Source organism: Cygnus olor, chromosome 10, assembly GCF_009769625.2.
Source record: "Cygnus olor isolate bCygOlo1 chromosome 10, bCygOlo1.pri.v2, whole genome shotgun sequence".
NCBI lineage: Eukaryota > Metazoa > Chordata > Aves > Anseriformes > Anatidae > Cygnus > Cygnus olor.
Window position 1 is genome coordinate 3,059,856 of NC_049178.1, and position 14,917 is coordinate 3,074,772.

The 14,917-nt window shown below is 39.1% G+C and overlaps 1 protein-coding gene across 1 annotated transcript in view; it reads left to right on the forward strand.

The window, feature by feature from the left end:
* The window catches only part of WNT7A (Wnt family member 7A), a 40,057-nt gene extending 25,640 nt beyond the window's left edge, over positions 1-14,417 (forward strand). Inside the window, exon 4 of the mRNA XM_040568977.1 lies at positions 7,059-14,417. Within this exon, the coding sequence (XP_040424911.1) occupies positions 7,059-7,538 (480 nt within the window). The 3' untranslated portion in view covers positions 7,539-14,417. The remainder of the gene's footprint in view (positions 1-7,058) is intronic.
* Positions 14,418-14,917: the final 500 nt, after the last annotated feature.

The following is a 14,917-nucleotide window of genomic DNA, read 5'->3' on the forward strand; positions in this document are numbered from 1 at the left end:
TCTTGCAGACAGACGTACCAAGAAGGCACCAGAGCAGTAACCACCCAGTAAACTCTCAAGCCAGCTTTCAAGTACAGAGTGTTTGTCATTAGCAACTCAGAAAACAAAAAATCCCACACTATGAACCCCCAGTCTCACAACTTATTTTCCAATAGTGCAGGAGGAACATAATATTTTAAGTCCATTTCCTGGTATAAAATCTTATCTAAGCATTAGTTTGGTAACTCATAGTTGAGAAAAACTTTTATAACAGTATTTCCTGCTAACAGAAGGAAAGGTGGGGAAGACAGATTTGTGTTTGGTAGTACACAGAAAACTTTGTCACAAACCATATCCCTTAAGAGCATGTGAAACTCAACCTGAAGCTCACGGTTCCAGCTCATGAATTAATGGTTTCGTTTTACATTTTGATGACCATACAGAGAGACAAGGGTGCAGGTACTTTCCCTCTGGGGAAAACAGGAATCTGTTCGTGAGAGACGTAAAAAGGCAAGGAATCCCACAGACTACAAGCTTGTAGCCGTTATCAGATACGACGTGAAAGGGAGGGGGTGAGGGAGAAGAGAATACCTGGCATGAGACCTGCTCCGAGGAGGGACTGTCTGACGTGGCAGTGTAGATTTCTTTGTGTATCATTCCTTTCAAGTCCATATCAGATTTTGCTGAGCTATTAACATCAGGTGTTGCCACATGGTGCCTGCTACCTCTGCAAGGTATTATTGATGAAGATAAATAAAAACTGAAGAACCTTATTTGACTTTCAGGTGGCCATGATTAGATTTGCAGAAGTGTCTGAGAAAAATATTGAGGAATGAGCAAGCAAGATACTCTGAGCTACATACATGGAATCCCCTTTTCCTAGTTACATTTGCAAAGATGAGATGGTTTTGGCAGAAGTTTATCCTGGGAGCAGCTACAATTGGATATAAGGTTTTCTCCTAGAACCCCTCGGTGGCAGAAAGCTAAAGGACTATGACACCTTGTTTTATTACACATAGAAGCTCCTACAGTTTGAAAAAAGGCAAGAGCCATGCCTTGTGGTTTAACTTGAGCATTATTATATAGTATGAGAATCTGTGTCATTAAATGTTTTTGTTAAAAAACTGTGGTCCCCTTCCTATCCTATGTCCAAATGTTCTTCAAACTAACAATTCTGAAAGCATCCTGTAAGATTTGTTCTTCTACTGCTGCTTGTTTTTTGGTCCCTGAAGGGTATTCGGTCTTCTGCCCTCTAAATTGAGTAATGTGACTTACCAAGGGAAAGAGAAGAAAATCAATTTACATGTGCTGAGAATAGTACATGAACAGTGTGACTATACTGAACAACTAACTATTTTTTCTTTACTCATTTGATATATTGTGAAAATAGAAGCTGCACTTGGAGAATAGTTGCTGCATATGGTCAGGTTCTTTATAAAGCTGAAGTAAAGGACAACTAATATTCCAAGGTAGAAATACTACTACTAATAATAATTATGAAACTTATAAAGAATGGTAAGGAACCTCCTGCTTTGTGGCAGCATAAAGAAAAGTCAGAAATACTGCACAAAAGTTAAACTAATGAGAGAGCAAAGTTCATGAACTCTTCATTTTTTAGGGAATTAGAATCAGAATTCCAATTAGTTAACATTTGGATATCTATTATTGAAGGTAGATGTTTGTACTCTGTACAACCTGGGATGTTTCTAGCATTCTGTCATTTATCAGCATTCTCTTGTCTATCTTTGTAATTAGTCCTCAGACCAATATCTTGCATGATCTTCTTTAGACATCTGTTTGTAGGAAAACACAATTGTGATTTAATTGGTATAGGTCATATGCTATGGTGATTTCCCAGCCATTTTTTATTTGAAACAGAAAAATTTTTGTAATGGGAAAAATGGTTTAACCTGCCAGTGGCAGTAGTATTTTTGAGATAGTCAGGACTTGCACTGCTCAGCATAACAAATTTGTTTGATGTTGACTTCAACTTCAGATATTGCTTTTTGCACAGTTTAACTAATGAAAAAATGCGAGGAAGAAAGATCATTTAACTGTGCTTAATAAGGCCTTCGTAATACATTCAACTGAAATATGAAAGATTAGCTGGAGTGAGTCACGCTTAATATGGGACTCAAGCAGTTCCAGACTCATCCACAATTAGTTTGCCATAGGATATCAATGCAAAACATGTCATATTTATGCAAAACACTTTTTACAACAGCTCTATTAATATTGCTAGTGGACATCCACTGATGGGAAATAACCTTTTCTGTTTAGATATGTCTTTCCTAACTTCAGATTTGCATTTTGGTACTTTTTCAATATGCTGTTTCTTACATTACAAGGTTTCACAGGGTTTGTCATTAAATGGCATCGTTTCCTCTTTTATGCTCTCTCATGTTAATTTTTGTTTTCAAGTCAAAAGGCACTAAGTATTATTGCTATTTTCCTATTTAGTTTCAGAGTTCTGGTGTTAAGATAGTCCCACAAGTTATTTAAAAGGTAGTATCATTTTGAGATTACTGTCACACTTGAATAAAACAAGTGACAGTGTAATTTCCTTTTTATTTTAATTAGATAGAAATAGTCTTTATTACGTTAGCTTAAAACAATATTTTTACTAAGTGAATCCTTTTGCAAAAGAAAACCAAGCAGCCCTCTAACATTTTTCCTGAAGTTTGAGGAGCTTTGTTTTATAGTTACAATTGCCTTCTTGAAAGTGATATAAGTCATAAATCCTCGTCTGCCACAAGTTGAATGGGGCAGGCTTGCCCCTCCTCAATGGCCTCTCCAGCCCACAGAAATGTTGTGACCACTCTCCAAGTCCTGCCTTGTTCTCTGTAATGAAAAATTCACATCTTTTAGCCAATGGTTGTGTTTTCCCTGACCAATAGTAGAGGACTTTGTGACCATGCGAACAACCTCTGCGTTTGGCACCTGAGCCTGTGCAGTTCTCAGGCTGCTCAAAGGGCTCTCCAGGGCTGCAGCTTGCCACCCTCACGTGACGCACCCTTTACATTTTCTGCAAAACTAAAGGCAAAGAAAAAACATGTTATGTTCCTTATGGCACTGCCCAAAGGTACTATATCTGAAGATAACATCAATAGAGAGAGCCAGAGCAAGTTCTCTTCACACAAACTATTTCCCAGAGGCTAATGGCAAAGGAGACACAGAGAAACAAGTACTGACAGTTTACTGTAGGAACTCAAAGAAAAAGTGGACAAAGTTAAACGAACTCCAGCTCTTTGTTAGCATCTAATCCAGTTCAGAGCATTCAATGGTGCATATCGATTTACTCTCTATGGCTAATGGAGCAGGATATGGTCTTTTGGTAAGAAACAGAGGATCTAAATTTTACATTTTGTGCTCTTCAAGCTCTTACATTTTAGGAAAATCAGTCTATAACATATATAAAGTTTTAATCTAATGTAAAAAGTATGAGCTGCTTGCTAAAACCTTTGAAGAAACAAATACTCAAAAGGTTCAGGGTGTTTCCTGTTTTTAACACAGACCACGTGTTGAAGTGAAGGGGTAGAGCACTTCTTTTGGCTCATGGAAACCAAGGGGAAGGCCCAGGCCTCCTGTCCCTACCCAGAGAATACTCTGCAAGCACCTGATATCACTGTGCAATAAAACTATCAAATCAGCATTGCAGCCTTTTGCTGAGGATAGATGGTTCAGATTACGTGCAGCCTATTTTCTAAAGGCCACAGGATTCAATTCATCTCTGGCTAAATTTGTAAAACACTACATGGAAAGAGAGCAACTGCAAAGAGGACGTATGTACAAGAACAGAGGCAACAAAAGGGTTTGTGAGCTAACAGTAGGGAGGCTGGGCTGGAAAAGGCAGAAATGGAAGGGAAAGTCTGATAGCAGAGTGCAGTGGGCCCAAACGAGGCAGATGTGTTGGAGTGATTTCAGCACAGTGCAATAGAAATGCAACCCCAATAGGGCAAGAGAAAATGGAAAGTTAGTCAGAGCATCTTAGAAAGTGCTATACTAAAGAGAGAGAGAGAGAGAGGGAGAGAGAGAGAAAGAGAACAATAAATGTGGCACAGCATTTAAAGAAAAATCTTTCTCATCCATCTGTCCATCCTCTGCCCGCACTTTCAAATGTTTTTGGTCATCTAAAAAGTACCCCTAATACTTGGACTCAACTAATATTGGTCAAATGTCTCATCTTCAGGCAAAGCCAGATGTTTTTACCCTAACTGTTCATGCCTGGCCTTAGCTGAGGGAGGCCAGAAATCCAGATGCTTGTCCGTGTTGGCATCACGTCACCCAGAGCAAGAGGCAAGTACGTGACACATGGCTGCCCCATTGCTGAACTGCTCCAGCCGCTTGCTCAGCTCTTTCTGGGGGAAAATATTCCTTCTCTTAGAGATCGCTGTCTGTAAATGGGATGTTAATGAAATAAACCAAAAGGCAATTTAGGCTATTTACACTTCAGAGAAAAGCCCTACCTGGATAGATGACACTAAGTCATGATGTATTTTGTATTAATGTTTCAAGTCAATCTGGCGGATCCTGATGTTAGAAATATTTTGTTGCAAGTTTGAACATCGTACCAGATATAAGGCCAGCCACTTGAATGAGAGCAGTGATTGAATTAGGGCTGAGAAATGTATCCCCGGCTAGTTTCAAATTAAAAAAAGAGGGCTTTTAAAAAAGTACAAATGAGGCTAAAAGAATTTATGTTATTTTTCCGGTTTCTGTGCTATAACTTCTTTTCTGTCTCCTCATTTATCTTCTAAGAGTACTACCTTATGAATGAGTGAGCAATAAAAGAAGTATGCAGTGGCTGAGAGAGAAACTCAAGATAACAAGATAATGCAAAATGTAAGCCAAAGTTTGAGCAGAACTGCAAGTTAAGATGTAGATCTGAATATCAAAGTTTCTCACATCTCAGTTTTTGGAAAGTCACTGGATGGATAGTTTGCCTGAAAATTTAATTTTAAAACAGTAGCACAAAATGTGACGTAATATAAGCTAAGTTCACACCTGTCAAAACCTTGGACCTATACTTTCTAGGGGTTTTAATCTTGTCTTCAGACCACATGTACTGACACATCAGCAATGGACTAAAATAAAACCAAAGCCATTTAAATGCCTTTGAAATCCAGTTTCTCATTTAAAAATGGCAGAGAAGGAACAGTGAATAAAAAAACAGGTGTGAACTACCCTAAAGTTAAGCAATAGCAATTACTGTGCCTAGATGACATGGGAACAGCCTCAAGACCAAAAGGTGTGAGAGTAATAAGCTACTACATGCAGCCTCTGCATTGCCTGTTTTAAGGCTTCCACAAGTAGGATGGAGTTGCATTCACCAGTGTTAGTGTGCTACATACGATCTGCTGGCCGCACAACCTCAGAGGTACTCTTACTCCTAGCCACTCAGTCTCTTATGCTGAGATTTTAGACCCGAAGTCCCAGCGCATGTCTAGCCTTTGAGCTGGACCCGGCTCCTTCAGGGCAGACTGTCCTGTTCAGCAGCAGCCGGTGTCTGCAGCGTAAGCTTTCCTAATGTGAAAAAAAACAAAAGTGGGGGGTTACAGAAAAGGGTTAATCCAAATTTCCACATTGCTGACCTCCCTCCAGCCTTCCAGGCTGCCCAGGTTTGGGGTTGCACAGATCAGCTGAGGATTCTCAGGGGAAAAATGATGTGGGCACTCCCTGAACCCAGATAATCCCCTGGCTGGGCTTCCCACTGCTGCTATCTGCCAGGCTAGGCAGACTGTAATCAGAAGAATTATTATTATCTTTTCAAGCCAACACCAGTGAGAAATTAATTGCTGGAATTATTCTATCAATTAGTATTTTTTCTAGCATTAACACTGTAGCTGCTAAGTGAGGTCAGCTCTAGTGCTCGGGTCAGACAGCAGGGACTAAGTTGGTCTCCAGGGTTAGTTGGCAAGGACTGGGGCTGGTAAAGAAACAGCAGGAGAGAGAAGATACAGGGCTGAAGTTTCAAGGGATGTGAAGGCTGAAGGGAATATGAAGCTCGTTATCATCAAAAGGAAAGCAGTGACAACTCAGCCTTAAACATGAGAGGACCCTACAAAGAAGAGAACGTGATACAGGGTGGAGCCAAGATGATGTGATTGAGAAGCTTTTATGGTACTAAGGAGGTGGAAAATTTTTCACCAGAATTGATGACAAAACATGAAAGCAATTCCTCCTCTTTACTCTTACTCCTTGTGCTCTAAGACAAAGCCAGTTTTTTGGCAGAGTAGCCCAGGTATTTTGTATGCTCCATTACCCATGTGAGAGAGGAGAACAAAATACTTTAGGAAAAAATAGAAAGATTGTGGTATACTGTATACATATGGCAAAGAATGTAAGGCTGTGGTATACTGAAATAATACTTAGATTTCCAAACTGCAGCATTAACTTGCAACATTTAGAACAGATGATGATTGCATAACCAAATAATAGTCTGCTCTATGCTGTTGATTAATGTGACACCAACAGGAGGATGAGCATTGATAGAGTTTATCTGCTTGTTCATATCTTACACCAGCTTACGCCATTTTCAGGCCAAAGAACAGAAATGCAGTTTAATTTGGCATCTCTATTTACAAAAATCAAGTTCTAGTATCTATTATTGAACTTTCAAAGCATTCTGCATGTGGCATTTTGTGTAAGGCTGCCATAGTAAAGGTGTGATTTTCTGCAAGTTCCTTGTTTCACTGCCACATGCAAAAAATTGGAAAACAGAAGAATCTGAAGTGCTGTACAAGGCAAGGTGAAGAAAAGCTGTAGTTAATGAGGATCCCAATTTACACTCGGTCTACAGTCTGTGAAATTAGGCACTCACATTCCCTGTTTAACTCAAAGTGCAAACTTTGGAGGCAGAACTTAGCTGACACCCGTAAGCATTTGCTACCTGGGACAACAGCATCACCAGGCAAGCAAAGCCCATAGCTCTGGTGGGAACCTGGCCTGTGCCTGCTGACAGCTGATACTGGAGAGCAAACCCCTCTGTGACTGTTATTCAATATGCATCAGATAAACTTTTTTTTTTTGGAAGTGTTTAGTTTTTATTAATGCATCGTTCTTTGTTCTTCCAAATCCAGATTCTGGAAGAAAACATGAAGCTAGAGTGCAAGTGCCATGGGGTCTCGGGATCCTGTACCACTAAGACATGCTGGACAACCCTGCCTAAGTTCCGGGAGCTGGGCTACATCCTTAAGGACAAATACAACGAAGCAGTTCAGGTTGAACCAGTGAGGGCAAGTCGCAACAAGCGTCCGACCTTCCTCAAAATAAAGAAGCCACTTTCTTATCGCAAACCCATGGATACAGATTTAGTGTACATAGAAAAATCTCCTAATTATTGTGAAGAAGACCCCGTCACCGGCAGCGTGGGAACACAGGGGAGGATGTGCAACAAGACAGCCCAGCAGTCCAACGGCTGCGACCTGATGTGTTGTGGGCGAGGTTACAACACGCACCAGTACTCGAGAGTGTGGCAGTGCAACTGCAAATTTCATTGGTGCTGCTATGTTAAATGCAACACATGCAGTGAAAGAACAGAAGTATATACCTGTAAATGAGTACGTGGCTGGGCAGGCTGGCTGTGTCCCTGGCCGCGAGTACATTTGCACATACGCTCAACGTACCTACACGAGACTGTAGCAAAGATCTGCTCTCCCAGAAGAAACTCTGATGAATGGATTCATGTCTTTTCTTCTCATGTTTCATTGCTGTGGATACACATTTCAGACTCTTAAGAAAGTCAGCCAAGAAACAAAAAACAAACACCCCCCCAACCCCCTGACACACAAATCAGAGAGAAGAGATCATTCAGTTAATCTGTACCTCTGGAGCAAGAAGCATTGACTACCTTGGGAAGAGACACCAGAGAAAAATCTCTGAGCATGGCAATGAACTTGGTTTGGAAAAAAAGAAAAAGATGGTCAAAAACTTGTGTGTATAAGGAGCAGGGTGGGGTAGGGGAAAAATCCTTAGCCATGGGCTTTGCACAGGATGGGATGGACAGTGCCCCATCGTGAAGCGCCCATGTGAGTGTGCGGATGACACAGATTTAGGCTTCTACACTTGTGAAAAGCTTCTGCCGGTCTTGCCCATCTTTTCACTTCATACCACTTGCTACAGCGAGTAGAACTGTTGACATGTTCTGTAGACACTGCTTTATCTGCATTTTGTGTGTGTGTGTGTGCTGCAGATTTAGCACAGGGATTTGGGACACTTGGGCATAATAATAGCAATATTTAACAATTTATTCAGATAAAACTAATATTAATTTATTTAATTAAAAAGAACTCTACCAACATTTTTGGAACTATTCTGCAATTAAAGTAGATAGCTTGCTTTCTTTGTGGAATAATTTTGTAGAAACAGCAAGGAAAAACTGGAGCTGTATATATTATTCTTAACTAGGATATTTCTACTAGTTGGACTTGCAGGATGTGTTCTACAGTACTAGATGTTTAAGTGCAAAAGCTGGCATCTTTATATATATGTACATACACAAACACACTGGTTTTTTTCTTGTTTTTATTTTTTATTTTTTCCTGTTTGCTGCTAGTTGTCTGGAACAAAAGTCAAGTGGTAGGGGATGCAAATCTTTACCATTTTTTTTTCTTCAATTAAAGAAAGAAGCATTAATAAAATCCTGTTTAAAATATGTCTAAAAATAAGAAACTCCAGACAAACTTCCATCTTTTGGAAAATCAACCATAGGATAAGAGAGTATATTTTGTAAGAGACTATTTTTATATAAATATTTTATTTATACTTCATCTGCTTGTTCAACCTGTACTTTTTCTCAAAACAGGCATACAATTTGTAATTCTTAGGCTATTTAACAGAGAAAGGGTAATTAGTTTGTGGACACAACAGCAGCAAGCTGGATACATTCAGCTGCAATTGGTGGATGTGTCAGAAAGCAGATTGAACTTTGTCTCCAGATGTGTGTACAAACTGGCTCTTTTCCTGCAGTTCATTTTGCAGAATATGCAAAACAAGAACAGGGTATGTAGCATCAATCTTGTCACATGGCTTGAATTCATGATTGGCATTAACTGGATGCTCATTTATCCCATTCAGGAAAAAAAATCCAAATTAGCTTCCCACATGCATCAGTCATTAAACTGTGGCATTATGACTAGCAAATGTGCTGTGTGTGCTGTCAGTTAAGTCTCTATATTGTGTTACTGTCAAATTTGGTTTTAATCAGTGAAGACTGTAGACTATGACTGTAACAACTAGCACGATACACGTCGTCTGATTCTCATAGATAGGATACAATGCTTACTTTTTGTCCAGCTCTTTTTGGCATTTACATTATTCCCAAAAGGCCAGAGCTCAAAAAAAACCCCACAAAACAAACAAACAAACAAACAAAAAAAAACAACAACAACCCACAATCAAAAACCAAAAACAAAAAAATAGACAAATTTAAAGACTGCTCATTTGTTTTTCAGAGCTCAGTTAAACCTTCTTGTGTTCCCTTTACAGTATTTCCTTTTTCATCACTGCTAATTTCTCCGGATATTTGAGGGGCAAATGTTTTTTTGTTTTTGGATTCATTCTGTTCTTCCTGCTGGATTCTTTTGTGGCTGATAAAAAAATAATCCAAGTTTAATGTTGTTTTTCATTGGGTAAGAAAGATGGCGCTGAGCTACAGATGATACTGTATGTTCTAACAGGGACAGACCACATTCTTCCGTTTCCCCATGACAGGACCTCATGCCTTTACAGAGGCATCAGTAAAGGAAGCAAACCAGTAGCCAGCACGCAGTGCATTCACTGACTCCTCTAGATAAGAGCAAGCATTACAAGCAATAGGCAATACAGATATATCTTGGGTCCAATCATCTTTCTGAGGCAAAGCTCCCACCTAAGACTGCGAAAGTGGAGAAAACTGTCAGCAAACTTTCTGAGAAAAAGGCAACCAGAAGTACTACAGAGGTGCTGCAAAGTTTCAGCCTGATAGCCTGACCTTTTGGAAGCTGCCTGAATATGACGGCATTTTTTCAGACTCACTTCTTGCATATGTTCATGTAAGAACACAAGCCCAAGCAGTACCTGATCCTGCATAATTGGGATTAAATATACAGTTTCTTTGCAGACCTGCCACTTAACACATCATATAATTTTTATGTAATTCAGACACCAGCATGAGATATCAAAAAAAATTATTAACATAACTTACATTCGAACATATGACTTGTCAATATAAAGCAATATAAAAGCAATTTTTTTCTTGGAATTGAGTCACTGCTTTTAGTTCTTCTAAATACCATGCATCGAGAAATGACAGGACATAAAATGCAATGAAGTACATACAGTATGGATGTTAATTACAAAACTATGTTGTGGTTAAATAGCTCAGTTCTAACGTTTGACTTTGGAATCCTTCCCCCTCAGTCTGTAATTTTTTAAAAAAATTAGTGGATATAATACCATCATCAAAAGTGTGTTTTCTTCACTGATTATAGCTATTTTACAAATTATTACTTTCACAGCATGTTTTACTATGGGAAAACCATCTGTACAATTTCTGCTTCCCATATATTTCAATACGCAATGATGTGCAATGGTGATCAGATTAATTCTTGAAGGACAAATATCTTTAAACAGTTTTACTCATGTAATAAAGAACTGGATGTGTGGTAAAATTAATTTGGTACACACTTGCCCAATATTTTACAATACTGCTGGTGATCTGTGCATTACTTAGAGAAAATTTCAATTTTATTGATAATTGAGATATCACTTTATGATAACTATAAATTATCTATTATTTACCTATAAATTAAAGAGCAAGGAAAAACAAATGCTGCGTTCAACTAGAAAGTATTTGGAAATTTGGTTGCATCCTCTTAGATAAGAGGAATCTGGCCCACAAGAACCTGCCATGAGTCTGGAGTCAATTGGCCATTCCCTAAACGTGCTTGGATAGCATGAAGAATAAACGGGAGAGGGAGAAAGATTTATGATTTTGTAGATATTCCGCCCCCCCAACAACAGTTTGTTCTTTGTCCTCAGGGATAGAAGAGCACTGTTTTGACTTGGTGAAGAACCACACAATGGGACTGAAATGCACACAACTGCAGAACAACACAGCTCTCAAAAGAAAATATGTCTTTTCATCTCCGCTAACCAAGGGAAGTGCTGGATTGCTGGCCACATTAATAACCTAGCAGAGGCTTTTAAATGAAACGTGTTCAAGAAGCAGGAAGAGTGAGAGGAGTAGGAAGAGTAGGAGAACAAACACAATTACAAGTTGGGAAACTATTATTTACGAAATCTCACTTCCTTATTCAGACCCTGATTCATGGAAATGATACAGCTCCACATTGGGATTTCTAAGCAAGTTTTAAGGATTTTACCTTTTGGCCTTTTTTTAAAGGAGAACTAACTTGAATACAATTAGCTTGAATACTTGAAGTATCTGCCCAAAACATGAATCAGTCAATGATTAAGTTTTCTTTGCCATGTATGCACAAACCTAATGGAGATATGTCTTTCAAAAGTGATAATTAAATGAAAATCATCCTTAAAATGTATTCTTAAGTGACTCATTTGGTAAAATTATTGTAAGGGTACATAGTTACTCAGAACAGGAAAATAATGGACACTCATCATATTATGCAAAGCTGTTAATGAATTACCTTGTGGATTACACAACTGACCACACTTTAACAGCAATTTGTTGAATACAGAACCATCAGAGATGTCAATCAGGGTGAACATATTCATATGAAGATTCCACATAAGTATTTTTTTACACCATTTTTACATTTATCATTATTATAGATATCTGGAACGATGCACTGTGAATATCCACAATAAGAGTATTTACTAATACAGTCCCTTGCCCCCAGCTTGTAACCCCAAGAAGCCCAGCTGGACAACAAGCCCTCCAGCTCTTGTTGGTGTGACTAAACTGCAGACTCAGTGGTTTACCTGCAGAGTCAGGGGTAGCTAAAAGTGATGTACTGCTGCTGTCAACCAGCTGGGGTACCACCTGGGTCAGTGCTTTAATGTCCCAGATTGAACCAGGTACAGTAATTTTATCACACAGCACGGCAGACAATGAAGCTCATCTTATTCCAAAATGGTTATTCATGGTTATTAACCAATTCATGGTTACCTTGAGTAGCTCTCACCATGAAAACTGACCTAGCTGGCTAACCTAATTTATGTTCTTCTAGTCAAAATCATACCAAGAATTCCTCAAAGGCAGGCATTTTACTCTTGAACAAAAATGAAGAGAATCATTTGTCTGGAAACAAACAATAATATGATTAAGTTAAAATGTGTACTTGGATCTCAAAGACTCTAGGAGTTTGAAGAGGGATACCAGAACTTTGTGGTTCTCTTGCCTTGTTCTGAGATGATGCTGTAAAACCTTAAAGGCTTCTTTTGGTGCTTTGGAGTTTCAGGGAAGAACTGATTTTTCCCTTTTGTTGTTACATATTCATAGATTCATCAATAGCATATACCGTCATTTGCAACTGGGGGGCCAGAAACAACTTCCAGAGAAATCACACTTTTAAGCGCAGCCAATATATTTACTACTGGTTCTCTCAGGTTCACATCATTCCTGACCTTGATCTTGTATTTTTGTCAAAGAAATCGCTGTATCAAACTCTTCTTAGGGAATATTCCTGCCTTGTAATTGGATTTCAGATCTCTGGGACAAGATGATATTATATTTACTTTAGGGAAATGTTTCCAGGATTGCATGCACAAAAAACAAAAATGAGATGAAGAGAATGGTATCAAAATTGTTCCAGTTACCTGTGATTATTACCACATTGCCAAATTCTCTTAGCTCTAGTAACCTTAGTTTTTGTATTTCCAGTGCTAGCTTGTATCCTTTCCCTGTACCAAAAAATAAGTTGTATATATCATACCAGATCTACAGTTAGTTTTGTGGCTGTTGATACAAACAATTCACTAGCAGTATGTCACAAGCCCCAAGCTAGCAGCATATAAAACCTTGCCCACCTCTAGTTTTTAAGAATGCACAGCAGTTTTTCCTCAGGAACACTGCATTACACACAACTTTCTGGTACTGCAGTGCTTCACTTTTTGCTTTTCGCTAGCATGTCTGCCTGCAGCACTTACATGCCTGTTATTTTATTCTCTCCCAGTACTTGGACTTTTAGCTCTCTATAGTGTTTATAATCTCTCTGATCCACCCCCAGTCACTGGTGGCTCGTGTATCATGATTTTCTGTCCATACATGAGCTACAATACAATAGAGAAGCAGTATGCTCAGCACCAAAATCATTCATCCTCTCACAACGCATCTCTAATTTTTCAGACTGATAAAAGAAATCTGGAATTACTCCACATCCAATACACCACACCCCCCTAATACACTGTGTAAGGATTATTGATAAACCTACACTGGTAGTTATTTAAAACAAAGTTAAAGAGTGGACCAGAACAAGTGTTCTGTAATTGGCTAAAGTTTTATAACGAATTGTAGCAAAACGTGTGAAGGGAGTGCTAAGTTTTGTTCTCTGTCAGGCAAACCCATCAATTTAAAAGTGACTGCACAGGAATTGTACCAGAGATGATGCTTAGTTTTGGCCCTGTAGTACCTACAGAATAAACGAAATCAACTCGAAAGATGAAGAAACCAATGGCCTATTACAGATAGGGTGCAGCCCAGAAAAACTTTGGAAAACAGAAGCACATAGGAAGGAAAATCCCAGAAAATGTCAGTGCATGGAAAGCTTCTTACTGAGTCTACCAGGGAAGGCCAGCTTAGCTGAATGGACAGATTTTAGCACAAGCTCGGGCTGCCTAGTTGTCACACAGCTCATCGTGCAATTGCATTTGGCTCAAGCAAAAACCAAACATCTATTCCATTGAGTCAGCAAAGGGAACTTTTTGTGAGTTGCTTCTTGTGCTTAATTTATTTCCTAGAAACTTTTCTTTTGTAAGTGGGCCCACAGAAATATATACTATGGGCTACACAACTGTCCATATATAGCTGCATTTGGAAATTGTTTCAATTTGATCAGAACTGTTTTAAACTACAGAGGCTATTAACTAGAAATCAACAGACAAGGACGGAGAAGATGCAGTACAGGCAGTAGGGTTTGACCATAATGCCATCACACACAACTGAAAGCGTATCATTTATCACCACAAAAGTTGTTTTTGCATGTCTTCAAAAAAAAATAATCAGGATAATTCCTTTTGGCCTTCAATAATGCTGTGGTGTGAGGTTATGCAAATGTTCTGCACTGAGCCTGGCCTTAGTCAACTGCTATTATCCTCATAAACAGACAGGAAGTCAGGACACAAAGCACAAGAGGGTTGGCTGGTGGGCACAAAGGAAGTCTGTGAAAGAATTAGGACTACGGCCCAGATTTCTCAGCTTTTGCCATGCTGTTTTGGGGAACTCAAGCAGTGTCTGATTTGCCTCCATTTATAAAATATGTATCCAGATTTTAGTGTTTTAGAAAAGTATTCACTGCATGTAGTAGGCTCACTGCATGTTGTATATAGCTGAAGTGAGGAGACTCCTTCCTCTTAGCCTCATTAAATGTTAAGCACACAGTAATTAATATAGCCTCCACATTAAGTATGAGTCATACACCAGGGAAATCATAGAAACCTGGTCTTATGTTTTGTCTCCTTAAGTCAAATGATTAACAAAGATGTGTGGCAAAGCAGGTAGCGGAGAGCAGGTTTTTTTAAGTCAGATGTGGAAAGCAGTGCCACGGCTGGTACAAACAGCTTCTGGCAAGCTGAAACTCACTGCAACAGCTGCGGGTCTCCATAAAGCAGGGACAAGTTTCTGTGATGCTTCATCACTGAAAACAAAAAAAGTGAACAAATATTCCAATGGAAAACATTTAACAGGGAAGTGCTACTGCATGGTGTTTTCCATCACCAAAGAAGGGGGACATGAGGTGACTCACTCGGGTCAATGAGTTGT